The 25,261-nt window shown below is 38.4% G+C and overlaps 4 protein-coding genes across 4 annotated transcripts; 2 read left to right on the top strand and 2 right to left on the bottom strand.

Annotated features, from left to right (window-relative positions):
* LOC116248823 (uncharacterized) lies at positions 1–3,860 on the top strand. Its single transcript, XM_031621814.2, has 3 exons — positions 1–348; positions 2,564–2,723; positions 3,420–3,860. The coding sequence occupies exons 1-3, from the start codon at positions 270–272 to the stop codon at positions 3,658–3,660; spliced, it is 480 nt and encodes a 159-aa protein (XP_031477674.1). The 5' UTR covers positions 1–269; the 3' UTR covers positions 3,661–3,860.
* A 1,050-nt stretch (positions 3,861–4,910) lies between these two features.
* Positions 4,911–9,344, bottom strand: LOC116246666 (uncharacterized). The gene is made up of 8 exons (XM_031618480.2): positions 9,098–9,344; positions 7,665–7,809; positions 7,304–7,472; positions 6,468–6,738; positions 6,099–6,364; positions 5,797–6,012; positions 5,601–5,709; positions 4,911–5,497 (listed from the first exon to the last, which is right to left on the bottom strand). The coding sequence occupies exons 1-8, from the start codon at positions 9,246–9,248 to the stop codon at positions 5,433–5,435; spliced, it is 1,392 nt and encodes a 463-aa protein (XP_031474340.1). The 5' UTR covers positions 9,249–9,344; the 3' UTR covers positions 4,911–5,432.
* Positions 9,345–14,577: 5,233 nt separating this feature from the next.
* Positions 14,578–19,031, bottom strand: LOC116249127 (probable cytochrome c oxidase subunit 5C-3). Its single transcript, XM_031622278.2, has 3 exons — positions 18,888–19,031; positions 18,759–18,803; positions 14,578–14,927 (listed from the first exon to the last, which is right to left on the bottom strand). Exon 3 carries the CDS (start codon positions 14,922–14,924, stop codon positions 14,733–14,735), a length of 192 nt encoding a protein of 63 aa, XP_031478138.1. The 5' UTR covers positions 14,925–14,927; positions 18,759–18,803; positions 18,888–19,031; the 3' UTR covers positions 14,578–14,732.
* Positions 19,032–19,841: 810 nt separating this feature from the next.
* LOC116246871 (rhodanese-like domain-containing protein 14, chloroplastic) lies at positions 19,842–23,586 on the top strand. Its single transcript, XM_050075766.1, has 7 exons — positions 19,842–20,036; positions 20,084–20,277; positions 20,428–20,474; positions 21,843–21,935; positions 22,255–22,393; positions 22,521–22,623; positions 23,168–23,586. Exons 1-7 carry the CDS (start codon positions 19,852–19,854, stop codon positions 23,289–23,291), a joined length of 885 nt encoding a protein of 294 aa, XP_049931723.1. The 5' UTR covers positions 19,842–19,851; the 3' UTR covers positions 23,292–23,586.
* The last annotated feature ends 1,675 nt before the right edge of the window (positions 23,587–25,261 follow it).

Below are 25,261 nucleotides of genomic sequence, written 5' to 3'. Positions count from 1 at the left end.
TGAATGAAATGACAGCAAGAGAGTGGATTTCATATGGACGCTCAGAATTTGGCAGAAGAAGTCGCCATGGCTCAAGAACGGCGTAATAAGGTTTATGGGGACAGCTGCTGAACACGTGGCAGCTGCCAACAAAGGCTCCGCCAATCTGTGAAAGCAAAGTTGCCACATGGAGAGAAAAAAGAGTAAAAAGTAAACGGCAGGTGTCTCTCCTTGATGAAGCAACTCAGAGAATTTGGAGAAGAATTTTCCCTCGGATCCTTCTTTGGACGATGGAAAAACTACCGATCGAGATCTATCAGAAAATCTTCCTCCTACTGGACCACCAACATCTAGCGATTGCTCAACAAGGTCAAGTCTCTTCTTTTCTTTATCTAATTCTTAGTTGTTTTGTTCGTTGCTTCCAGTTCGTGTCATTGGATCGATCCACAACGGGTAAATTTTCTGCTTCGCTTTATGTAGTTCTTCAGTTTATGTGTGCATCTGGTTGAATGCTTCCTTGCTGAGACCTTGAAATTTTGTCTCGTTTAATCGCTTTCCGCTTCAAGGGAGGAAGTGGTTCATTTTGGCCTAGAATTCTGAAGGGGCACAAGGAATTTAGATGACAATTTGAAGAATTCTCTTGTTTGGTCTCGAAAGAAGGAATTGTAAGGTAGATACAATTATCTGAGAAATGGTTGTTGGCTTTGCTTCTGTCTCGTTGCTTCAAGTGGGAAACTGAATGTCCGTCAGATCAACAATTGGGAAATTGATGGGTAATGTGTAGCTCTTTAGCTTTGAGTCAAAGAGGAAACGATGATGGGTCGGTTTACTTGAAAATGGTAGTTAGTTTGATGAGGCTGTGATCGACTTTTGCCACGGTACTGGATCTTTGTGATTCTGATTGACATTTGACATGAGACAGATCTTACTGTTTGTAATTTATTGGTCAAACCAGTTGATTCATACTTACTGTCTGTGTCAAGAGAATTCTGCTCTTATTTCGTATGTCGAGTTCAGTTATATTGCAGGAGAGACTGTTCTATGTTAAGGAACTGAAGCTCTTAGATCCTCCATATACCTCAGTTTAACGAAAACTTCACCCTCTCATAACCTCCTTCTCTGTAGTTAATTGGATGCTTTTGGGTTCTTAGTTCGATTTACTTTAAGAATCCAAAAAAAGGACTTTAGGAAGCTAGTGAAAAGGAAAGGAAAATTTAAATGAAGTTGTAGAAGGGAAACTAGAAAAATAAGATGTTACAGGAAGAAATACCGTCTGAATGCTGATTGAGTTTCCTTCAGGAACCCTCTTTTCTCTTCCTTTTTCAGCGTGTATGTTACTTGACAGTATGAGAAGCAGTTATGTTCACGAATCTAATACAGAAAGGTTATAGTATGAAATCCTGCATGGCGTGTCTAGGTTGTTGTTTCAGGTACTGGCTGCTGGCTGAAATGGGGGTTCCTTATACATTGAAGGTTATCAGGACACGCACAGCATCTTGTTAACATGAAATGATGTTGGAATGAACTTTATCCAAAGACACAAGCCCAAGGAGTTACCTGCTTATATCACTTTTTTTGAGTCCAGTATTCTTCCCACTAACAAACTCATGATGGTATATTTTAACTATGGCAATTGGAAAATTAGTTTCTTTTTATGTTAAGGTTGTGCAGAGGAATTTCTGTTTTACTAATATTGATTGCTAGAGATACACCAGGGCACCGTAATCTGTTTTTCTATCACTCCTTGTAAATCTGGAGTTCTTGTTACGGTAAACTTATCTGAAATATGACTTGTTGTGAGGTTTCCTCTACTTATATTCTTGTTTTAGTAGGAATATTGTGTTGGTGTCACTAAAACTGCAAAAGAAATGGGACTAAGCTTTCAATGGAACTAAGATTTTCTGCATGTTACTCTTTGCAAAGGTGACTTTCATAGAGAACTTTGATCCTAGAGGATTGAATGTTGAGGATCTGGTTTGGACTTTTTTTTTCACTAGGATTGAGCTCACAATAACTGACAAGAAAAGGTCTTGATTTGGTATTGTTAGCAATAGAGGTACTTCCACAAATGAGAATCTCCATATGCCCTTAAACCAAAACCCCAATTCATTCTATATATATTCCACAGATAGTAGTGTTTAATGATATGTTTAGGACGGTGTATGACCTGCATTTCTGTGAATTTGTTAGTATCCCTCTTAAAGTTTTTAATGAAGATTTGGGATGTGATTTTCTAAAGAATGTGCCCATAAAAGGCAAGTGATCAGAACTGCAATACTGATTACTGTATCACACTGGACTCCAACACAACACATGCATAATATGGCTGGCGGGCAAGCATCTGAATTCAGACTTCTAAGAACGTCTTTTGGTTTATCATTCTTTTTACCTCCATAAAATGGTTTACTGTGTCTGCGGGAAGAGGATATGAGCTCCTTCATTCCCATCCTTTTGTTTCCTGTCAACAGTTCTGATGGTACTTGTGATTGCATTCATCTACTCTGAAAGAAACTTTCATAGATTATTCAAGTTAAATCTATAAATTCTACATTCAAGCATTTAAAAGTCCTGTAATATCAACCAGTTTGCAGGAATTGGAGGAGCGTGGCTTCGCAGAACCTTTTGTGGCACAACCTTTTTAAGAAGCGCTGGGGAAAAAGCAGTGCTGAGTTTTATGGACCTGTCGGCACCAAGTCATGGAAAGATGTCTACGAAGTCCAGGATCGCTGCGATCGAGTTGGATTGTAAGAAATTTTCCTTTCCAGTTCAGTGGTGACTACTTGGGTACAAGTAGAGAACTCATAGGTTGGGGAATTCCAGCTGTAGTTTCTCAGCCAGTGATTGTCGGTCATGACACCTGCCGTTATTGGACATAAGTTTTTAAGGATGTTTACTTTCATATTCTGAAATTATGTATTATAGCAGCAAAAAATGAAATTTGAAAAATCACATCGTGAAGCAGTCACCCACTCTATGAAAGAATCCACGCACACACGCAGAGACACCAGTCCAGAAGATATTGTTTTTGTTATACGTCACAATAACTCAAGAGAGTATAGGTTTTTTAATAAATCTCACAACAGAAAACAGAAAAGTAAAGTTTATGAAAAAACAACAGAAAAGGAGAAAACGTTCTAAGATGTAAAAGTTACAAGAAAAAATAAAAAATTCGTAAATAAATATGTGAAGTTTAGTGATAGTATTGTGCTGTTTCCCAATATCATTTCTTGCTTTTTTAATGGTTTTCCAGTTATGGTGTGGTAACAATGCAGCTCATATAAATTGCCGGCAATCTCTGTGAAGGAAATGATGGGGCAATGAACATCAGGTCATTGTGCACCTGCAAGTGCACATGAATGTGTACTTGCACCCAGGCGCACACACCACACAATCAGCTGACCATGCAAAGAGTCTTACTGTCCAATGTTTTCCTTTTTTAGGGGACTAAAAATCATCAGGGAAGGCTCTGACTATTACATAGTTCACCAAGGTGTGATCCAACGCCACTTGGGTTCAATAATAGGAAAGAAGGAAGAAAAGGCATCTCGCAGCATGTGGCCTGTTGCTGAGGAACCTGCAGAAGGACATGAACCGAAGTTAGGTCTTCTAGACAAGATCCTGTTCTTTGTTGGAGATCTGGAAGTTGCAATGTGCAACACAAAGAGAAGCAGATTGTTGTAGAGGAACAGAGCAGAGGCCTCTTTCATGTAAATTAACAAGTTTCTTTATTTGTTTGTGCGTCACAATGGTAGGCATCATTGATTCATTGCAATACGAATAGGTTTCTAGTGGGAATTGATTTGTCCAGACAGCTGCTCCACTTTGACGTATTGTTTGTATTGATATTGTTTATTAATCCAATTGATTCCATTTCTATTGAACAGATTGAACCAAAGGTGTATAATGACCCATGAATTTTGCTTCAAGCCTTCAAGCTCATGCCTGAATGTGTATTCACTACATTATGTATTGCTATTGGCACTCTTTGAAATTTAATTTTAATTTGAAGCACCTAATGTTAAGCTGCTTCTTCAGTAAGCAAATCATACTGTACTATTGGAATGGACTGGCTTTAAATACAAGGTTGCTCCAGTATTTGCATGTGTGCACGATTTTGCATGTGTGTGAAGGGGGTAAATGAGTCCAAAGGAAGCTATAGTGTGCAAATGCTACCGTCACTCATTTCGTAACGACAAAAATATTTCGTTGATTACATTCTTAGATTTGGAATCCACAACTTGTATAATCAGAAACACATGGTAGATTATGGAGAATTCATGATTTTATCTGTTTTTCATTGCATGAAAAATCAATGGTCCACCAATTCATCGAAGAAGTCATAATTCCATGATATGGTACAGACGATTCTTTACGTAAATAGCAAAAAAATTAACCTAACATGTAGATCGTAATCAATGCAAAACTGGATGAGAACCGCTTTTCTCTCTTCACATATATATGAAAAACCCGGTTTCGGCACGCAAAAAAAATCTTCGTGAAGTAAAGTTATTTTTCACTTCGAAAAAGATGCATTAGTGGTTAGATATGGAGTTGTCAAAAGGAAGATGATGCGTCTTTTCACCAAGCCCATCTAATGGTGATCTAAGTTTGCAGAGAATTTAGCAGCTTTCAATCATTTTGTAATACTAAGTTATAACCCACAGCCACAAGGGACATACAGACCTTCTTAGGAGGTTATAAGCCTTTCAAGTGGAAGTCTTGGAGTCTAGAATTCAATTACAGGAGAGTTCATCCTCCATCACAACTTAAGAGTTACCTGATGGTAAGGAGAGGGAATCTCAGGTTTAGGTGCCGAGACATCCAGAAATCAGAATGGAGCAAGGGTAAACAAACACCTTCAGAGTTGGTGAGGTTGACATATCCAGAAAACTTGTTGGTTTACCTCAAAGGTCATTAATCATAGACAATAATAACTGAAAATCAAATATATTTTCTTAGTTAAGATAGGATAGTTACAATGTAGAGTCAAAATAATAGTTGATTTTTTGTCCCCATCCACTACACAAAAATCATATCACTTGTGTGCTCACAAAATTCACGTTAAACAAAAGAACAGAGAAAAGAATTAAATGTAGAATGCTGAGAAACCTATACTGATCTTGCTCTGTTCAACAAAATTCAAAATTACAAAACCACCTATGTGTAGACTTGTGCAGCTAAGTTCACCCGTCACATTTTCATCTATATATCAAGTTGCAGAACCTCCATAAGTGCCTGTAGAAAGTCTTCGAGTTCCGGTTCAGTCAGGTTTCCGCATGACAATGTCATTATTCTGCTGCAACCATGCATCCTTTTTTCGTTCTTTAGAATAACGGTGCTGAACAAAAAGCTAGAAATGATTTGCTGAATCTATCAGTTTCAGGAACATAGCCATATTTTTATCTGACCAAATAGCCACATTTTTTTATATCTGACCACCTCAGGCTGTAACTTCAAATGTTTAGAGGCTCTTGTTCTGGATTCCTTTCTTTAATTGCTGACCAACCATCTTGTGGTTCTATGAAGAAAGAAACAGCTCAATCAGTTACCATAAGAGTAGTAGAATAGCTACAGCAAGACAGTTTTTTTTTTCCTTTTTGCAAAGAGCAATGACAACTTACTTTGCTTGTGAAGCTCTGCAACAAACATGAGTCGCCTTTGTAGTATTGATGCCATGAAGAGGAAAATTGAACACATACCGAACATGACAGTGATGGGGAATGCATTAACCTTTAAATAGCATGCACGAATCACAGATTAGCATTTGAAGAATGAAATATTAGCATTATATGAATGATAGGCAAAACGGTTTCTTACATTGTAAAGGACAATGCACACAAAAATGTTGAGAGGAATGCGGAAAAAGTTCATAATTGTGCTTCTGGCTTCTTCAGGGATGTATTGAGACCTCATTTTCATAATAGATGGCCAAAATATGCCGACACATGCCTCAAATATACAGAATCCAAAGAGCTGAAGACAACCAGCATACGACATGCTTCCACCTCTTACATTTGAAGGTGCTACCAAAAACTGTTTCAGGTTATTCACATCCGGTTATTGGTCAAAACTAAGTAGAAAGGAACTTGAGAATTACTGAAGAAGATTTATGGTCATACCGTGGTGAGAATTGGAAGCAGGAATGTGGATGCTGAGATGAGAAAAATAATTTGCATGTAACCTTCCACTTTCAAGGATACCCGAGCCATCAGCCTCGAAGCAATAGAGCTTCCCAACATAGAAGACAACATGAAGGTAGCAAAAATGAAACCATGAGGAATTTCTTCTTCATTTGGACTTAGGGCAGGTGTCCAAAGGAATACAAAAGTGTACATGGAGCCCTCAAACAAGGACTGTATGGCACCCAGCAAAGCAATTCTCTCATCTAGGCAAATAAAATAACATGATTAAGTAAACAAAAGGCCATCAAATTCAAAAACTCTCCCTCTCCCTCTCCCTCTCCCTCTCCCTCTCCCTCTCGTTCTCACCAGAAGCAATTGCCACTGCAGCTCCCTTGAACTGGGTAAGTAAGTCCTTGCTCTCTGAGGGATCTCCATAGTTTTCAGTCCAAGATGACAGGATAATAGCCATTCCAATTGCAAGAAAGCATGCAGCAGCATCAAAAGGAGCAACAGGACCAAAGGACAAAGTATCAGCAAGTGTGTTTGCAAATAAGCCAGAGATTATGGCAACCAGACCATTTCCAAGAAATATTGCCTTGGAGAATGTCAATGAGAGCCACTGTGGTTCAAATCCCCTCTGTACAGGAAAGCATTCAAAAAATGTCACAACTTCAAAATTTAGACCACCAAACAAAAGGCAGACAAAACAACGCAGAAAACTTTGTCTTCGAGTCTTCACTAGTCAAAAGAATTGCATTTTATCAACAAGTAATCATGGATATCTACAACTTATGGAAAGATTATTCCTTCCATCCCGACCATAGTATATGTATCTCTATCCTGTCTAACATAGTAACATGTACTTAGACAACACTTCAATTTCAAGAATTGCTTAGCATGCCAGGATCAAGAAACAGAGAATTTTTTTTTGCACACGCCAAAGAAAGAAAGGTCAACGATACTCTAAAGGAAGGGCAAAACCGACTCACCCTGAGTGTTCAGCTACACAAAAAAGTTCAACTATCTCTGGGATGAACTTGAAGCAATACACCTAAGGAATTTAGCATACATAAAATCTTTCCCTCAGCAAAGGAAACAGAGACCAACGGCTTTATCCAAAGAGGGGTTGTTAGCAGTTGAATAATAATAGCAAGAATGACATCAACCTAGAAAAACTTTCTTATGCAGCTGAGAAAACTAACCTTAAAATGCTCAGCAACAAGCCATGACTCAAATGCTGAAAACAGCAGAGAAGTAGCAATCCCTCCTAATATACGCCCCAACATCAAAACTTTGTATTGGGGAGAGTGCTTCGTGATACAACTAAGGATGTAGGTTACGCAGTAGGTTATACAAGCCCTTTTTCGTCCTCTGCACATCAAACCAATTACTTGGTCACCCCACACACACACACTCACACACACACACACACACACACAGAGAGAGAGAGAGAGAGAGAGAGAGAGAGAGAGAGAGAGAGAGAGAGAGAGAGAGAGAGAGAGAGAGGGAGAGTAAAAAAAGGCTAGAAGAACAGATGAACAATCATTGGAAGAGAGAACTCACTGCTTGTCAGCCAAGGATCCAACAATCGTTCCAAACAACATAGAAGAACCAAAACCAGCAATGAATAAACGTCCAATATCCCCCTTTCCGAAACCATATTGACTATAAAGATAGTAAACATACGGCCCCTGAAGCCAGTCTCCAGCTGCAATGAGCAAAGAAAATATTTAACCATGAAATTCTCATAACAATCTAATGTTATTGATCATTCAAGGAAGATCTATAGCAATTCACAGAAGAACCTAAGTTTTGTTTCTTCACCCCACCCTTAATGTCAGGGTAAGGAAGACAAGAAACCATACTTTTTTCAGGCAACATTGATGCATGAATAGCAGATGAATTAATCGCAAAAGACACATAGTATTAACTATTAAGAGAGAACTATCATCAGATCAAACTGAAAAGAACTGAGCATAAATAGGAATTACAAAAGATACCGAACAAAGCATGCCCAACATTCAGTCAAGAGAAAAAGGAAAACAATATACGCAATCAAAATCCCCTTAATGGCTAATGCGTTGTGTTCCATGGAGCTTCTGTACATGGTCAATTTACAGGAACCACATATCCAGTTGCTTGTGTGACTAAACCGTGTAAGTCATTTAAATATTTTTCTAAGATACAAAGATTCCAACAAACATGACGAACTAGTTAATCCCAGGGTGGGTCATAGACTACAAGATAAATACCATCAATTCTGTAAGTCGCAACACAAGGACCGTAAGCAAATCCAATTCAGAAATTTCCACCTCCCAAACACAGATAGTTCCCAAGGGCAGAATGACAATCCTAAGAACCATAAAGTCCGAAAGAGAATATAAAAATTACTTCACGTAGGTAAGGATCATTGCAACTGTACAACATAATACAAAATAAACAAGAATTACAGTAACATGTTCTACAATAGTAACTGGTACCCATTTTACTTCTTCTCTCTCCCCCCCTCCCCCCTCCTCCCTTGTAGAAGCAGCAGAATGATAACCATGGCTGATAGATCAACCAAAATTTGATACGGCCAACAAGCCGCAGAGATGAGATCTACACCACTTAAAGCAACACTAAATAATAAAAATGAATTCTTCGTACCAAAGACAGCAACGAAGGAATCTACTCCCCTAACACATTAAAATCATCACATTTTCGCCAGAAACAAAAGATGCCACCAGAAGTCCGGATCCAACCTCACGAAACCCCAAATCTTAGTCCACGACGAACTTTAAAAAATAATTGGTAGAAACTTCAATGGGTGCTCCGTGGAGCCATAGATCTAACCAGGAAATGCCAGCACCATCAAGTGCATTTCACAACCACAAAACAGGCCAAGAACGAAGTCAGGAAAAAAAAAAACATCTAGAAAAAGAAGCATCCGTTATTCTCCTTTCTTGTGCAAAGGGAAAATAAAACTGATAAAGTGGAGGAATTGATGGGAGTACCCATCATCAAAGAGTAGACGACGAGGTAATTGTTCTTGAACGAATTGAAAGAAGAGGTAGTGGCAATTCGATCTTTGCTCGTCTTGCTCAATTCAAGTACGGCCACCACCACCGAGAGGGACCCAAACAGAAGGTAGAAGAACAGCTCCATAGCTAAGGCCTCTCTGAAACAGAGAGGGAGAACGTTGCTCCGCCTACCTCGAGTCGTGTTTAAATACCAGATGCCGCCTCTCAGTCCAGAGGGAGAGAGAAAGTGGGAGATTCAGGTTCTTTAATTTCTGGGTCCACTCCGCTCTGTGTCTCCCTAATATTTTTGGAACTTTTTGGTTATTTAATAAAATTGATAATCCGACTTGCACGACCATGTAGTAAGCTACGCAATTTTTTAAGTTTGTATTTTAGACAGATGAGATTAAAATTTCATACCGAGGGTGGTCAAGTGTACTACATGACTTCCAAGTAACAGTGATTAAGAACAGATGACATGCAAAACATATCTTAATTTTAGAAGCATTTTAAGATGGTTTAAACTTTAAATATAATGTATCTATACAATATACATGCAAGCGCATTATTTTAAGAAAATTAAGGGTAAGATCTACCACCAAGTTTAAAAGGACAATTATGCAATAACATGGCAACAATCAGAAGTTATATTTAAAGTTTTTTATTTGACACCTTCACATGTTTTACAACCTGTTTCAATAAATTTACATTTTTCAAATGGTTGTGTTATGTATGACTCCTGTACTCTCTGAAAATCTAGTGTAATTATAAAATAACTATGTGTCGCCGCATGCCTCCTTGACGTTGTCTTGCTCCAAAAACACATTAATAGCTACATAATAAACGCTATGATATATATATATATATATATATATATATATATATATGTGTGTGTGTGTGTGTGTGTGTGTGTGTGTGTGGGGTCCCAACAAATTGAAAATTCACATAAGGTGTTACCAAGCAATATCAAAACAAAAAATGAAAATGACAAAAAGAGAAATATTAGCAAAAAAGCAAGAGCAAATAAGTAAAAGCAATAGGGGGGAGGAGAGAGAGAGCTAGTTAGGGGCAAAAGTTGGGGTCAATATGAAGAGTAAGTTGAACAGATGCATTCACACTGCATCCAACTGAAATACACTTGTTGTTGTTGTGGGCAGAGAACAGATATATGGAGCAGATGAAAGACGATGCAGTAGCTGAATAGCAAAGTGGACATCCTCCTGCACAAGGCATGCCATGGACTTCGATGATGATAAGGTGTCACCCTGTTGTTGTGCTCCTCCCAAAAAACACAACCTCCAAATACAACTTCAGAAATACTGTAGCTAGATCTGCATGAATGAAAAAAAGATGACATTTAGACGAATTAATAGAAAGACCCGAGATGAGAAAGAGATCCTCTAGTAAAATTTTGCAAATGACATCATTTTTAATATTGTAAACTATGTTTTGCAAATTTAGGCTTACAAATCTGTTGGGGATGGTTTACAGTTTAAGCAACAGCTATCGACTTTTGAAAGAGCCACGAAATCTAAGATTTTGTTTATTACTAGCCTTTTAATTTGTGGGACTAATCGTTCATACGATCTTCTTTTAAGTCCGGATCATAATTATCAGTATGGGTCTGAATTAGTTTTGGATCCAACATTTAAAAACGGAAAGCTGTATCAAAACTTTTGCATGTAATTTGGATTCAGATGCCTGTGAAAATTTAACCTTCTACTATATCAACAATTGATCATTAATCATAATGTAAATTTTCTTGTCCAATCAAACTACTTGCAATTGGATTTGAATATCATATTATGTCTGAACCGTTTGCACCCCTAAAAGCCAATACCCATTTATCGCTTTGCAATAATTGCCAAGTTGGCCCGTGTCTGCTGTTCTTTATTTTATATAGCAAATGACAAATTCTTTTACAACATGGAGCCGAAGATTGTGCCACAGAGTCTGCCATCGAAGTACTAACTGGTCCCAGCCAGAAAACTTTTAGTCTTGCAGTGAAGTGAATCGAAGTGAATCGAGTATGAGGTGAAGTGAATCGATGTTGCTATTTTCAGAGAATATTTCATTTTTATGCTTATTAAGCTGCCGAAGCCTCGCCCTTCTCCCCATCCCATCAGGTAGCAAGCTCCAAATTTAATCTTTATTTTAGGAATTTGTTTCCGCACTTACCCTAACAAGACAGAAGATAACGTTTGGGATGCCTAGAAAATTGCTAGAAAATTGTCACTGTGTTGATCTATTATCGAATACTGATGCCTACAGCCAAGGTTAGCGTTAGAGGCTTCTTGTTGGGAAGTGTTGGATGAAAGCAAGATATCAATGTCTTAGGTGTATGAAAGGGGATTGTATTTCTCGTGAACCGAACTTGTTGGATAGCCATAAGTGACACCTTGGTTTCAAGATGCAACAAGTTTGGCTTGTCTGATGTGTTGCTGCCATCTCTTTGCCCTCCAAAGAAATCATTTTGAAAATCAAATCAGCCTATCAATTGATTCAACGGTTAAATTGGTTGTAAATTGGGAAGAATATTAAAAATTGTATTTGTTTCTAAAAACAAATTAAGAAAATAAAAATTAATTATAAATAAGAGATCTATTTACCGTTTCCACTTTGATCGTGTCCTTGAACTTGTGTAATTGTTCCTCGGTTACTGCGAGAAGTCTTCACTTCGTCCATTAATTGTGCATTCCTCTGCTGAGTTTTTCTATTATCGATTCCTTTTGTTTTGGAATTTTGGAAATCCAAGTATTGGAGGTGGATTCTTTTCGTTTTTTTTTGTTTTTTGTTCTGTTTGAGAAACCGTAGATGATTTGTTGTTCATGTCATATTGATGTATTGATCTTAAACGTATGATCAGAATTAAGGCAGACTGTGCATAGTTTTTGAGTTTCGTGTTGATAATTTGGTCGAATTGAGATGCTATGTTGGTCGTTTAAGGGGCGGTTGACCATGGAACTATGATGGTGGTAGGGCATATTCAGAATCGGTGCATTAACAGATCATAGTGGGAAGAGTTTTTTCCATGTTAACGTAGTCTTGTGCAGTATGCAAAACTGAGAATGGATGCCGTCTGAGTTATTCGGGTTTTAAAATTCTGCAAGGTTAATCCCTGCAAAGCAAAAGATTGGTTCTGCGCCACTTGTTCCTCAGCCAGTTCTGGCTGCTCGAGCTTCAAATCAGTCTTCTGAAAACAATTCAATTGTGTCACCGATTAGCCTCTTCCTGCCCCCTCCTTCTCCACTAGAGCGAGAGGTTCAAGGTCCAAAGAGATCACTGAAATATATGGCAGGTTCATCTGCAAAGCAATGGGAAGGAGCAGGCACAAGAAGTAAAGAAGCTAGACATGCGCCTCTGAATAGTACAGAGAGATACATGATCAGGGAGCATATGTTAGTTGAAACTAGGCGGGATGCACTGCACCTGATACATGCATCAAGAAAAGAAAAGCCTGTGGTTGGTGATTCTTCTGCTTCAAACTTATCTATTGAAGATACGCTTGTTGAACTTGATGTTGAAGAATACAGAATAGACTTTGACATAACAATCTCATCTGACATCTGACGCAGTGTTGCGTGCATAATATTGAGAAAACACACATAACATGCTCACGTCTACAAGGCCGTAAGACACAAGAAGATTGCATTGATACATATCACCAAACGGTGAGCAAATTAACATTTTATCGCAAAGAAACAAGGGCAACTGGACAAAGGAAATATATCAGATTGCCCACAATTGTATGAGCAAACTGTACAAAGAACAGTCATCGTGGGACTTACTTCCGACTAAGTATCTCCTGCTCTTTTAGCCGATGTTGAAACCTTGCTACCCATACCTGAAGGGCAATTGGACTGCCATTTTCCGTGACAACACAAAGCTCAACTGAGTCACATAGTTTTCGATGAGACTACCTCGTTGGTCTACTTCTGCCGACAGCTCCATCTCTTGCATAACAAGGTCATTATAAGCAAACATGGTTCAAAACAACGAATGGGGGTTTATTCTGACGAACTCAGGTAGACAACATGCAAGTTGAGGAATGAGAGCAAAGTGACTGTAAAACTAGACAATGGATATCCAAGAGCTACAATATAATGCACAGTCAAAATTGAAACAATGTTAAATAGCAACATGAGCAATGTGAGAAAAATTAACTTCAAAATAGATTGTCAAAAGAAGCTCCACATCAACCTCATATTAGGATGTACCTCAGGCTGGTTTAAATCACAAGTTTTTTTTTTTTGGTGTAAAAGTTGTACCGTCTCACCCTGACGCTGTCGATTTTTCTTTCTACTAGATTTTGACCTGATTCAGGAAATAGGTCCGGCCGTTCAGCTTCTGTGGCCACTCGCGCCAGAGGTGGAAACTGTAACCAAACGCAGATTGGACTATTGATTTGCTTCAAGGGATTTGAAATCAACATGTAAATACTCTCATGTTAACTGAATATGGTTACTCTAAGGATATGAATTGATTCAACAAAGGAAATCAGATACCCAACCCAAAATTGCATGTGGTAGCATCTGAATGACCAACGGGATAACAAAGCAAAAACCCTATGCTCTAAGCGGTTTGGCACTGGTTGGGCTAATGGCTGGTCTAAGGTGAGCCGCTACTTTGATTTTTGTATGCATCAATCTCTGCATAAACCTAAGCATGCATAGATCTTGGGGGCAAGGATACTAGCTTCGGGGTAACATGCCACCAGCATAGTCTCCACTTGGGTGTGATTTCTTGGGAAAAAATTTCACGTAAGGTTGTAGATTGACCAGATAACTTGGGGTTTTGCAATTTTTACCTGTAACATGAAAGATCTAAATGTGAACTTAATGTGCTTAGTTGATCCACGTTCAATGTATTTGCATTCCTATTTCAGAACAAACGGAAGTCATTTTAGGAGGGAGAGGTGAGAACGAAAGAGGACTCCTCGAGGAGCTTTTCGTTCAACTTGTAATTACCAGGGAACTTGTTTTTTGTGTTTTCCATCGACTACGCTACATTGACTTCTGCTTTCAATTGTGATCGGCACGCCAGGTGTTCATACAACTTGCAAAAAAGATTGTACATACCCCTCGGTCACAGCCTTGTAAATGTACTGTAAGAGGTCGTTTGACAATAATAACACATTATCATCCTACAATTTATCATTTTTAAGTACAGATTCATGAGACAAAGTGTTATTTTTAAGGACAGATTCATCAGATCATATATTTTATATATAAGGTGAACTCAGTTTTTAGGATCTTAATTTTAGGTCTTCAGATCTAAGTTCTAAGAGGCAGTTGATTACCACAAAACAGGCTCGGGTATAAAAGGCTCATATTTTTAAAGACCCGTTGTGTGTGTGTGTGTGTGTGTGAGAGAGAGAGAGAGAGAGAGAGAGAGAGAGAGAGAAGGAGAGGGAGAGATGCATTGTTCTACAATGACAAAAAAAAAAAAACATGGTAGCAAGCACAGTTGCAGGATTAAGTGAATAAATCAAGTGTCATCAGTTTCCTTCTCAAATGTGGAGTACTGAGTTACTATGCCTCACAAATAGATATGAATGCATGTGAAAAACAGTAGGGCTGAATACCAGCAATTATTTGTTGGAAAAACAAGGTTTAATATTTTAACAGGTTTATTCATCTAGTGTAACACTGATGGTGCCTCTCTCCAGCATGTCATAGAATGCTCTAGTTTTCCTCTGCTCGTTCCAGTGATGCATCTTCCAGAGTCCGCCTGCCATGAGGCCGAGAGAGAGACCAATAAGGATCTCCTTCACAACACTTGGACCTTTCAAGGTTGCGTGAGCAATCTTATGTGCTGCCATACCCTATTCAAACCATGGAGGCAGAAGTAAATATCTAATTCATTTCCAGAGCAGAACAAACAACGTTATCAATCTCATATGAAAAAGAAAATTATACTTCAAAGCAAATAAGCATTGGATAGCGGTCGCCAGTCTGTCATTTTTGAACAAAAGGAAAGATAGCCATCCCATGGTGTTAGACAGCAGGAGTACACAAGTCCGATGAATATGGTACCAGAAGAGGTGCAACAAGGTGCTTTCGGATGGTAGGAAGGACATGATAGCTAGAGAACCGAAGAACATGATAGCAAGAGAAATATCATCTTAGATTAGGAACTAGGAACACGCCAGAAGAGTCTCAAGTTTCAACCATTGCCACAAATATTGTTCTTGGAAAATTATCGGTGAGGTTTTCTCAGGTATGTTGTGGCGAAGCTGTTCTTCTCGAGAAAATCTTGATAATTTAAAAAAAATTGTAAAAGACCTTAAAAATTGTAAAAATAAAAAATGATTAAAATCTTTGGAAAAATAGCGATAAAATAGTGAGATTTTCATTTTGGCAAGATTTTCAAAACCTCACGACTTTTTCCCAAAATTTCTGTTTTATTTGATTTTCTTGTAAATATTGCAAGAGATATAAAAATCTTGCGATATATACTGATATCTCTAACACTGGTTTTAACTTTCAATTACTTGAATCCAAGGTAGGCAAGGAACATTATGTGAAGCTTAAAACCCAGTTCTATGAGAATCTGGAATTAGATGCCCAAAGAAGCAATTTAAGATATTCTATGATATCATACACCTTATTGATAGAATCCTAAGGGAACAGCATTTAGGTGATAAATAACGAATTAGTGTGCTAATGACATCTGCTAAGAATTAATATCAGCAGTTCTCTTATGCCCTGTGATTGTTCTTGCTTACCATCACAGACATAAAAAGTACCTAGTAGAATAAGTAATTGGATATCAAACTATTTGAAATGGAATAATAAGAAAGAGACAAAACAACAACATTAAGAAGGGAAAAGCTATGTCACCTGAGTGCCGGGTGCGGGTGCGAATGCTGGTGCCGGAGCAGCGCATCCCAAAAAATTTAGGTGCGGTGGTGCGGCGATGGTATTTTATTATTATTATTATTTTTAATTTACTATATTTATAACAGAATAAACATGTATATATTATTATTACAATTTAGTTATTAATGTATATAACATACTTGAATAGTTGCATTGTATAGGAAAATATCAGAACAACATATATTATATAAGTAATTTTGTAATATGACATTCTAACTGGGCTCGGGTGTGAGTCGGAGCCGCACCCATGTCCGGTGCGCACCCGACTCGATGCGACTCGGGTGCAGCAGTAAAATAGAAGAGTCCGGGTGACTTAGGGGAAAAGAAAGAGGCTAAGAGGGGTAAAGGTGGAAGAAAAAAGGGTAACAGTGGGGCTGGGGCAAAGAACTGATAGTATTAATGCTCACAGAGTGGCTATGATAGTGGTGAATGAAGGTGCAGGAATAATGATGGAGATGAAATAATAGCGTTAATAAGAACTAACAATGGTGATCCTTATGTGGCAGTCATGGCAAAGAAAAAAGGATTTGTATTTGGTAGTGGTGAAAGGGTGCTCAAGAACGATTGGCCATAATGATGATAATTATCATGATAGACAGATAGAAGTAGAATAGATTCAACTGCCCTTCAAACTGGTGTGCCAATTGGCATCATCACAGGCATCCATCCATAGGCTACCATATGATACATAGTAACATACACAAGCCTTAAAGGGACTGTATATCGCCAGTCAACAACCCTATCAATTGACAATGCCAGTAACCTATGATCTCATAGTAACAATCAACAACTCTTCATAACTCTTCCCCAAAACCTGCTATAGTGCCTCCTACTTCCTAAATTCTCACCCAATTTTCCAAAAAGAAGTCCCCAATGGAGCTAAGTACAGAAAATTACCTTCTAAATGAATTGAAGTACATGCTCCTTGCAAATGTCTAAAACATCAAAACCACACTATTCAACTATTTCAACAAACAATCTGACAAAAATGGGTTGCAGCTGAACCCAAACAGATCCAAGGCTCCACGCATATATATGTCCGCTTTATACTGAGACAATTGGTAAGAGAATCTAATGATTCAGAACAGATATTATCAAAGGAAGCTAAAACTTTATTTAAAGTAGTACCCCAGAAATGATGGAGAAGTATCCTGAATCCCAGATGGACTGCATCATGATTGTGAAGACCCCATAACCATCAATATGATTTATGACAACCATTTATGCCAAAGGCAACAGCAACAACAAAATGTGGCAGTTAACATGTGATGTGACCACTGTATTCTTACTTCTTATTGCCATCAAGGAGTAATACAACAAAGACCCGAGCATGTTGAATTACTAAAGAAGTAACTAATTGTAATATAAAACATATGATTTCCTCTAATAGGAAAATTGGAGCACAATTGATGTTAAAGTACATAAATCAAGAAACTCCATCGGGATTAACAACTTTATCCATAAACATGTGTGATTGCCATTATCTTGCTCCCAAGATGGTGATGCTCAACACCTACCTCCATATATACAAGTCCTCAAAGAAACAGAGACATTGTTATGTACTCAGCTAGACTATAAACTGGCCACTTCTTCCAGTGCTATAGGCTATAGCAAATATCTGCTTAAATAAAATCAATCTCAATTTTTCAGGGTTAAAGCTCTAAAGATTTCAAAGTGTCTTGCATTTTTTTTCTAGAATGGTGGAGCAGGAACTAGATGGAATATGGAAGAGAGTGCAACCAATCAAGCAGAAAAAAAAAACAATCATGAGCAATGAAATTAATAAATACAAAAGAAAATAATACAGAACATTCCTTTCCATGGGAAACTAGAAATCAGGTCATTCAATAGTCAAAAAAGAATTTATGTATTGTTTTCAGATGCAAAATATATTAATAGCTCAGTAACCGAGACTACACTCGTCAAATGTAGTAGCAGAAGGCGAAGTGATCATTACAGTTGATAGATTAAAAGAACTACAATTCGTCAATTTTCCATCCAGTTTCTGGTCTTACAAACAAGGGTGGAAGAAACATAAGAAACTTTATCCAATTAATATTGGATATTCGTTATCAAATTGTCATTTTAAGAAACTTACTTGAATTATTCCTCTTATTTTGATGAATAGGTTATCTAACCTTAGTCTCAGAAGAAACATTAATCAAAATTAATTTCAAATGTAATTACTAGTGCAATGGTATTCCACATAAACAAAAACTGCATGAGACCAAGAAAATGAAACACAAATAATGGAAACATCATGACGCAAAAGAACACAAACTTCTAGGCTGTATCTGCGCTACGGTTGAGACCTTCCAAGCCTGCCAGCCCCCAGTCTTAAGGATATAGTCTACTAAACTAAAAATAATAAAAACCTTGCGAAAAAGCTATTCTCAAAAGAAAGTCAACAAGAGATACACTGTAAAGGTAGCTAACATAAATAAAGTACGAAACACAAATAAGAATCATCATAACTCATTGAAAGCTATCAGCTTTATAGTTCCATCCATCCTGAAACCCCAATATAACAGAAGCCCTACAGAAGCATCCTCAAATATATGGAAAGATCATCAACAACATTGCAGGACCACTTCATCCGAACAAAAAGTAAATGGTGGCAGACAATAGACCGGTCTAAAACGAGCAAAATTGTGCTTTATTAATTCATCTTTACTGAAATCCGGAAAGTCACAAGAAGGCCAAAACACATCATCAAAATCTGAAGAAAAAGTACAAGAGAGAGAGGAAGAGAGAGAGAGAGAGAGAATCCGGACCTCTGCGAACCCTGCTTCACTCTGTTCTGAAATCAATCAAACAATCTAGCAAACGAAAACAACAGAAAACAAAATATAAGACACTAAATCATGACGAAGAGAGAGAGAGACAGCGAGAGAGAGAAACACCTTGACTTCTGTGGGGAGATAGGAGGAGATCGGAGAGACGGCAGCAGAAGGGGAAGGGGAAGATCGCGAAAGAGACCTCGCGCAACTTTGGATGAGGTCAAGGTCGCCTCGCATATTTAAAAAACAAATACATGAAATGTCAAGCTTATTTCCGAATAAGGGATTCAATTGGTCCCTTTTCCTGAATTTTCTTATAGTTGTGGGAGGGCCACAAGGCGGGTGGACCCTTGACCCGATCCAATTCAGAAATTCCGGTTGTAGTTCACCAGCGAAGCGAACTCCCCTCTTTCTCGGAGGGCGGGGAGAAAGGAACCCCGAACTCGATTCGATCTGGATCTGCTCTCAATTTCTTGGACTATATCATTTTATGAGGATAAATTAACTAGTTCGTTGCCTTTTGTGACCGTAAACTTGTAATTCTTTTATTAGCTCCTTCTTGGAATTTCGATAAACCTGATTATCTCAAACACTACAATCCAAACATATTGCTTTTTTCCTAAATTTAATAAGATATAAATCACGTTTAATATGCCGTCCGTTTAAAATGTCCTTACCTTTACCTTATCTCTTTCGAGTGTTGATGGAAAGATATAAATTCTTTCCCTTTTTTTTTTTCTTTTTTCGACCGTGGGGGTTCAGATTTGAATTTGGTTGTCAGAAATCAGATTCTAAAAGAATTGAAATTGTGAATTTAGATTTGGATATGACATAGACTTTTAATTTTTTGTATTTAAATAAAATGTGAACATTCAAGAAAACCGATATAGTAAAGACATTTGTTTTGAATTTGAACCTTTGGCAATTGGCGTCCTCGATTTGTTTATGGGTCAAGCACGAATTAAACAATAATTGGAGTTAGATTTGACAAATAATTGGATTTAGATTTGACAAATAATTGGATTTAGATTTAGAGAGGAGGCGAAGATATGAGATATCTTGTGGGGTTGGTTGGAGTTCCGCAGCAATGGTGGACCATCGTGATAAAGGCATTCAACTCTCGACCACAAACCCAGATTCGACCTCAACTGCGTCCAAAACCAATGGCCCCACCATCTTTCGCCTCACCCATCTGCAGATTTTGATTCCCAAAAGGCGTGGAAGCAAGATCAAGGTAGTGGTGCTTGCTCATCTTCCCTACGCCCGTAGATAGTCATTGGTTTTGCCTGTTGTGTAGTTTAGTTTTCTTTTGTTTAATCTGCGCAAGGAGGAGCGATGAGTGGTGTTGTTCCAATCTCAACTCACTCATTTGCTCCACTCCCCAATACTTGCCTTGCCAGACCCAACCATGGAGTTCATTTTTGCAGAACTTCACTGCTTCCGTTCAAGAGAGAGGGAGCTTCAAGATCGTTGACAGTAAAAAATGCAGCAACAAAGACGCCAAAGACACCTGGTTTTTTTTCCCTTTCTGCCTTCTCTTTATACTTCTGTTTAGTTTTCTTTTTAATTGGGGAGGGAGGGGGTATTTGATTTTGGTACACATGTATACTTATTTTATTTTGTCAATGGTGCTGAGTGGCTGTTGTTCTTTTCTTGATTTTAGCTGAAGAGGATTGGAAGATTAAACGTGAGTTTCTATTGAAGAAAAAGGTACGTCTTCCCATGTCCATCTAATTCCCCTGCCAGCTTGGTCTAAGTAGCGGTTTTGTAAAATTGGCATACTGATCTTCCTATACTTGTGAGTGTTATATCATGTGAACAATAAAGTTTCAGATACTGTATTCATAATGATGATGGGAAATCTGTATCTATTAGTCCTCTTTAGAATGGATATAGAGAAGATTGGTCTTAAATGCCAAGGGCTAATTTCCTACCTATTTTACGTGTTAGAAGAAATTGACTGAGAACGTTTCAGAGTCACATTTTCATTTTGATCATTGTCTTCGGCAGTGCAGAATGATACTTAATATAATGCACAATTTCGATGACATTGATTAATTATGGTGAAGTGCAAAGTACTTATTTACTTGCTAGATGGTAATGAAGTGTTACTGTTGATTTTGATGATTGTCACTGTACTTATTATGTAAGTGAAGGGTTTTGCAAGTTACTGCTTGTTGAACTGAATTAGAGCGCTGGAAGTTGGAAGTCACTTTTTTGCGGTCTACAGATGCTTGTTTGAACCAAAGTGTCGCTTAATTCATTAAATTGGTTGATTATCTGTTGTCCGTATTGATTCACATATACTTCGGTTTTCCAATGTTGGACTGTTGCTAGGAACTCCTAGAAATGGGATATCATGTGGAGAAGATGATATAGCTGTCACTAAACAGTTATGTCGTAAGGTTCATGTATAGGCTAACAGAAACATCTTGCTTCCACAAAGTTATTCCTAGACATCAATTTCTAGTGTTCTAGCAGAAAAACAGAATAATAGGAACTTGTTGGAAAATAGCCAAATGCTTCAATGTTACAAAGAGAACTGTGTTATGGTTTTATAATTTAAGACTTCCATTTACAATGTAATGGGTATTTCCTGTGTGTGTCGCTATCTGTGCTTTTATGGTGTATGTGTCCAAAAATCAGTTAATTATGTATGATTCATGCTTGCTATTGTATATGTTTATGGATTGCCTTTTCAACCACTTCAAATGGATATGTTGATCATGAATGCCAAGAAAACTAGCACCCTGAGATGAAAAAATTGGACTCAAAAGGATCAGATGCAGCTGGTGTGCCAGTTCGTGATTTGTTGTAGTTGATCCATATCATATTGAGGTTATCATGACAGGGAACTCAACTGGGTTTTCATGCTTGATTGAAACCTCAATTCGTTGGTAAATAAATAGGCCATTCCATTGTTTGTGTATACATGACCAAAAGTATACTATGATAACAAAATAATAAGAAGGAGCCATGACATATACACGTGAACAAGCGTGCAATTAGCCCATAATTCCACTCAAGCCATGACTAGTTCATATATTGCTAATCATGAAAGTCTGCTTTTTATTGCAGGTGAGAAGTGTTGAGGTAAAGGAAGCATTGCGCCTTCAGCAGGAAAATGGATTTGTGATTCTTGATGTGCGGCCTGAGGCAGAGTTTAAAGAGGTTAATTTCTTGTCCCTCTTGAAGTTTTCTTGCTTGTTTGCCTAATATCTTTCTTCATTCTTCTCTTATCCTGGATTCGTAATCCTGAAAGGAAACAACAGTCGTTTTCTTGTAAATATATTCTTCTGATATCAATCTTCTTTACTTACCATCTCATGATTCTTTTTCCTTTTTTCTTTATCTGAATAATCATAAATATGATATTTTATGGTCTACGGTAGATCAGTTTTGAGTTTGCATTATTGATTAGTTTTTGTCTGTTAACGGCCTTTGATCAGTAAACCTGACTTAACCTTGCCTGGTACCATATAATGTTTAGGGCCACCCTCCTGGGGCCATAAACGTCCAGATCTACAGGCTTATAAAAGAATGGACTGCATGGGATATTGCTCGACGTGCTGCATTTGCTTTCTTTGGGATATTTGCTGGCACAGAAGAAAATCCAGAATTTCTGAAAGGTATTTTCTTGCTTTCTCATGGTATATTGCTCAAGCCTATGAGTTGATATCGTGATGATACATCCTGAAATTCAATCAATCAATTGCTACTTCTATAAGTATTACTTCGGATTATATCTGCTGGCAGATGTGGAATCAAAAATAGAGAAAAGTGCAAAGATAATAGTAGCATGTTCATCCGGAGGAACTATGAAGCCCTCCCAAAACCTCCCTGAAGGACAACAGTCTAGGTATTCTTTTCTCTTGTATGAAAATACTAGTGTTTTTGGTAAGAGACTAGGGCTACATAATTATTTCAAATAAGTGATGAAGTGTAATTACAGTGGTCAACCTTCATAACTAAAAAAAAAAAAAAGGATGAATGTATTCACACAGCTTCCTTAAATCCCAATCAGACAGCTAAAACCCCTGTACGTCTTTCTCCTTTATTTATCTTTATTGCTAATACCACCATTTTCCCTGTTCTTTTTTCTCCAATGTCCACTATCTTGTTTCTTATCCAAATAACACCAGTTTTTTCTCACTTCTACCCGCTATCACTTGCCCTTTTTTTTCTCATCAACAACATTCAGTCACCAGTTACATTTCACATCTCCACTTTGCTGGTATTAATCCTTCACGAACAAAAAGTTTTGGTAATGACTGAAATATTGTCCAAACCAAAAGAAACTGGCCCCTAGAATCAAACATTGTCTGATTTAAAGCAACACTGCACCAGCATAACGCAGCTGCTTGCCTTCCCTATAAACTTAATGTTTTCCCCCCTTCACGCAGGTCTCTGATTGCAGCTTATTTGTTGACTCTCAATGGTTATGAGAATGTCTTCCACCTAGAAGGTGGTCTTTATACTTGGTTCAAAGAAGATTTACCAGCAGTTTCAGAAGACGAGACAGTGTAAATATGGTGCTGATGTATGTGCAAGCAGAGGTCCTGCTGTTTTTACACTCACTGTAACAAGCACACCTAAAACCACTGAACTTTTGAACTTCATTCTGTAAAGAAAACACTGTTGAGGCTGTACATTCTAATCCAAATTGGGTTGAGCTAGTAGAGCTAAGTGCTATTTCTGGACATGGTGGACTTCACCACAATTTAGTACAGCACAGTACCTTGCTTGTTTCTCCCCATGTATTCATATCAACATGATTGTAATACTTGAACCTCTGATACAGTAGACGGTAGTCTTTCGTGCATACTCCAAAACGTTCCATGATTATAATTCTAATCCCAGAGAGTGCCTATTGGGAACTAACAAGCACTGGCAAAGCGAAGCATCAAGGCCTTGCTCGTTGGGTAGAAAACGAGCCATGTGTTCAGTTGACGACAGGCTTGTAGTCAAATAGCTGAGATGGCTGGAAATGTTCTATCCAAACCAATAGCAACTCGCTCCTGTGGTCCTCTGTCCTTTCCTTCCAGAGCTGTATGGATTTTTTTCAAGCGGTTCCCTTCCTTCCATTCGATATTTGGCTGTTTATAGAGAGAGAAGCTGAATAATGTACGATGTTGGAACTCACATTTGAGGTTTACATAAGCCCTCTCTCTCTAAAAAGCCCTGGTTGAGCAGAAAAAGTATTTCATTCTCTACACAATGAGAGCCCAAGTCTCTCTTTTCGCTTGCTCAGTGTTGTATTGTTGAGACAATGTACCATCAACCAGATAAGGTGGCCTACCCTACATGGGAATCAAACTGATGATGGATGCCTTAACTCCTGGCCAACACAACCAGTTATGCTCTTAAAACCTTACTTTTTTTTTTTTGTAATTTAGCAGACAATGTATTACATAAATAAAGTATATGTGCTTTAATTTAGAAAACAAATTATGCTATAATTTGGAAAAGTTAGAAAATCAAGTCCCAAAGACCGCCCTTCCTGACCCAACTTTTTGAGCCGAAGGTACAGTCATGAATAAAGATATCAGCAGGACATTCAAGAGTCCAAATCAAGCCAAAAAGAAGAAGACACTTTGTTATGCTCCGTAAGGACACAGGTTACGGAAACGTGGGAAGCCGGCTCAGCCTGAGAGAGCCCCGCTTCAAGTCCAGAGCCAATGGGCTAATCTTGAGGCCCCAAGGTGCCAGTAGATGGGTCTAAGCCGGCGCCGGCAACAGCTCGGGGTATAATGCCCGGAAGGATCGAACGGAACCACCAGGTGGGTTCGGTCGCTCCGTTATCGGGCCTTGTAGACGATGCACAACAGCCAACGCTGCTCGTCCCCATCAAACTTTTCCAAGCTCTGTCGCCTTCCATGACGTATCCAAAAGCCCCACTGCTTTTCATTTACTCCCATGCGACAAAAGACAGAAAAAGCTAGAACGAGCGGGAGGGACGAGTGGCACTCTTGAAAATTACGGGAACGACAGTGGCGCTTCCACTCCCCTTTCACAATTTAAAGGCCACAACCCTCACTCCCCTGAAACCCCCTTCCTTGGTCACGAGCCACTCGCTCCCAGCCTCCTCTTCATCCGTGGCCTCTTCCCTCATCTCTGGTAAAATCTCTCTCTTCCGTATTCTGTTAACTCTTTCTCTTGAACATTTTTTTTTTATTTGTTGATTTGCTATCACGTTCTGTTTGCTGTGTTTGTCTGTCTCTGTTTTTCTTTATTGTTGATGTTTGATCTTGCGATCTTTCCATTTATATGTATCGATCAGTTTCATTTTCGTATTGTTTGTGTTTCCCCTCGAATGCTTCGATGTCATTGATCTTCGTCGGGACGCCCCGGGCACCTGATTTCCGGCGTCTGACCGGCGATTCGGGCCGGAGGTGGGGCTCCTGGTTTTACTAGGACAAAATTACGAAAGGACCCCCTGTCTTCGGGTTTTGGATGACCGAGGAACCGTCGCTGTCAGGTGCTTTCGAAGGTCACAT

Source organism: Nymphaea colorata, chromosome 2, assembly GCF_008831285.2.
Source record: "Nymphaea colorata isolate Beijing-Zhang1983 chromosome 2, ASM883128v2, whole genome shotgun sequence".
Lineage (NCBI taxonomy): Eukaryota > Viridiplantae > Streptophyta > Magnoliopsida > Nymphaeales > Nymphaeaceae > Nymphaea > Nymphaea colorata.
This window is presented reverse-complemented; position numbering and strand designations above follow the sequence as displayed.